General features: G+C 34.0%; 1 protein-coding gene across 1 annotated transcript; it reads left to right on the forward strand.

The window, feature by feature from the left end:
* Positions 1–1,132: 1,132 nt before the first annotated feature.
* On the forward strand, positions 1,133–1,879 carry LOC131056583 (uncharacterized). Its single transcript, XM_057990891.1, has one exon. The coding sequence runs from the start codon at positions 1,133–1,135 to the stop codon at positions 1,877–1,879; it is 747 nt and encodes a 248-aa protein (XP_057846874.1).
* Positions 1,880–3,479: the final 1,600 nt, after the last annotated feature.

Consider the following 3,479-nt stretch of genomic DNA (forward strand, 5'->3'; position numbering starts at 1 on the left):
TCTTGTAAGGATGAAATACTCTGAGCTAGGTTATTGATTAGATTCGATGGATAGATTAGAATCAGACATATTGTCTTTTGATGGAGGAGTGATGTTATTGTAGGTGGGTGGAGTTTGATAATAATGAGGGGGAACATTATGATATGTTGGTGTGGGAGATGGTTGGGAAATAAATGGAAGACTCATAGGAGGTATGTAAGAGTATGAATTAATAGGATTTACCCCATGACTAACATGTATAGAATTAGCATTTTGTGTAGAGGTAGTCATGATAGAAGATGTATATGTAAGCACACTAGGAAAGGTTGTAGTCATAGGAATGGAATTCTCAACTTGACTAGTAGGATGAGAATAACCAAGAGCTTCATCATAACTCTTGATAGGCATAATGAATACAAAGTCCTAGATAACTCGATAATTTTATAGGATCATTTTAATGCAATATATAAAAGCCATATTGATAAATAACATTTTAACCCATCAATAAATATTTTTACATTAATATTAAAACCAAATATCTATAAAAATTTATTCATTTACAACATTTTATTTATTAATTCAACAACTATCAACCTCAATTAACTAAACTAAATTAAATAAATTCCTATTATTTTGATTTTATCTTATTAACTTAGATTTTTGTCTAAAGAATTATATTTCTTATAAACAATGACTGAATTGCAACTTAATCTTTATTATGTAATAATGGTGTTTAATTCATTAATTCACAACCGTTAAACTTCAATTAATTAACCTAAATTAATTAAGTTCTTATCATTTTGATTTTACCTATTAGCCTTTTTTTTTGTGGAAGGAGCTGTATTTTCTTAAGAGGATAAACGATGACTAATCTTTAACCTAATATTTATTATGTTACTTTCTTCAACTTTTAGAATACGCCTTTCTAATGAGGGCATAACAAATTTCTGAGAGGGCATAACAAATTTGTGAGTTCAACATGCCTCGCACCCTTTAAGCATTGTATAAAGCGAGGAAGGAGAAAAATTTACGTTCATATGTAACAATCTTCATGTACCCTTCTTCACAGTACCCATCGAGCGTAGATTGCGAGAGTAAGTATTCGTAAATTGATAAGTTCGTTTCTCTAAAATCATCACATATTCTACCAGAAATGCAGCGGAGGGAAGAAAGATACCGAAATCAAAGAGATCGTGAAAGAAGAGGAGAATTGCAGATAAACAGACAGATTTTACGGCGGAGATCAGAATGGGAAGCGATAACACAGAGTACGGTAGACGAAGAACGACGCCTAAGAAGAAGAATGCGGGCAGAAACGCACCTAAGACAGGAAGATATGATTGGCATTCTTAGTGAATTAGATACAGATTCTTCCTGTGATTTCATGAGCGTAGAACCGGAATTTATGGAAACACAAATGCCATTACAAATCGAAGATGGTGAAGTTCAAGAATTTGAGAGGATGGAAGTTACGGGGAATGAGCAAATTGAACAAGCGCAGACGATAGAAGATATCAGATATGATGAGATTCCGCAGCTGTTCGTACTAGATGATGACTTCTTTGAATTTGACTCAGATGTCGAGTTTGAGATCCTGCTATTCCCTTTAGCAGTCCAACCTGATGTTGTTTCTCAACAGATGGAGGAGGAGGCGAGAGAGTTAATAGATGCCTTTGGTACCATCAAGATATATAATCTTCACATTAATGAAGTTCCTCTGTGTTCAATTTGTAGGATTGAATATGAGGTGGGTGAAGAGGCCTGTCAAATGCCATGTCACAAAACACATATTTTTCACTCGGATTGCCTTCGCCAATGGTTAGAAAGGAGGAAAAGTTGTCCACTCTGTAAAACGGGCGTGCCATACCCATATCGCCCACCGTTTGTTACCTCATCTTGAATTGTGGGTCTGTAGATTTTCATATATAAATTCAACTAGCTATATAAGTTGCGCTTATTCTTACTAGTAGTTTCAATACTGTTCCCCATTTCTTCCTGTGTTAAGTATGTGATGCATTGCATCCGCTAGTTGAATATTGTGGCCTCGTCCTCGGTAGATTTATTCTTCAAGAATAGGTCGAATTTGCTGGCTCCGAGAATTCATCTTATATTTAAAGAATCAATGATCTAATTAGTTGGTTTATGTGTGATATGTTATATAACAATCAAATTCCTTTGGTGGGTTTGCATAAACTTACCAAATTCTTTATAAATCTTTATAGATTAATTAACCAAGCGAAGTAAATTTCCAGAATTGATAGACAATAGTGCTGAAAACTCTATAATGACCAAAAGGCCACAAATGACAACAGAAGCCAAAAGCTAGCGTCCACTCTCAATCAATAAAAAATGGGAATGCAAACATGATATGGATTAGTTTAATAACCATAGGATTAAAATGTAAGGGGCTGCAAATGACATCAAGGCATCAAAAGCCATGAGGTAGTTTGGCATGGGCAGTCAAAGCATTAGGTTACACAAATCACAAGAGGATGAACTGAAATTTGACGAAAGGTCACCTCCTAGATCAAGGAGACATCTAACTAAACAACACTAAGAGAATTCACACATGTCATTATAGATGACTTGGTAAAAAGCATTTACATTACTTACATGTTTATTTTCTTACACTTCAACTCGCCTTAAAATAAATTCAAAGATTCAAATTGTTGGGAACTAATCCCAACTACCACACTGACTTTCCTCCCATATACGTCCATTCCCTACCGTCATCTGCTGTCCTCTCCATTGCTTTGATATGTGTGTGCATTTACTTCTACAACTTCATTATCTATTTTGCCTCCATTTTTTTATGAATCGGGACAGATTTTAGATTAAAAAATTATTGTAATTTTATTCTTCTAGATACTTCCTATGGTGGATTTCAAACTGAATATCAGATTTTTTTGATTTTTTTTTGTTTTTTTTCTTGCTGTCCATATACACAAAACAGGGGTTGTTTTAATGTAAAAAGAAGATAGAGAGCAGTGGAAGGTTCTATTGTATACAGTAAAACAGGGGTTTTTTTGGTTCAGGGTATTTTCTGAACATAAATGACAACAATAGCTTTGTGTTAATCAGCAGATGGTTGTATGATTTTGTTTTGAGAATATGGAAAGATAAAAATTTGTTGTGTATCTGTTCTTATTTCTGTTTGTGTTTTCTTGTATGCTCTGTTTTTTTCTTCTTTCTCCTCTACCTTTAGCCATCAGTGGTATCAGAGCTAAAGATTATTGAGTGAGGTTTTGAGAAAGTTTTTTCAAAGAGATAGAAGGGTTTTTCACAGTCTACAATAGTAGCTCCAAGCACAAGTTTGACAAATCCATAGATCTCATAGTTTAATGGGAAAAATTATGATTACAGGGCAATCACAATAAAGGCATTGTTTTGTGCACAAGATTTATGGGAGTTTGTTAAGAATGGCTACCAAGAACTAGTAGATGCAGCAACATATAATGCATTAACACAAATAGACAAAGACATATTGAAGGGAAATAAAA

Source organism: Cryptomeria japonica, chromosome 7, assembly GCF_030272615.1.
Source record: "Cryptomeria japonica chromosome 7, Sugi_1.0, whole genome shotgun sequence".
Lineage (NCBI taxonomy): Eukaryota > Viridiplantae > Streptophyta > Pinopsida > Cupressales > Cupressaceae > Cryptomeria > Cryptomeria japonica.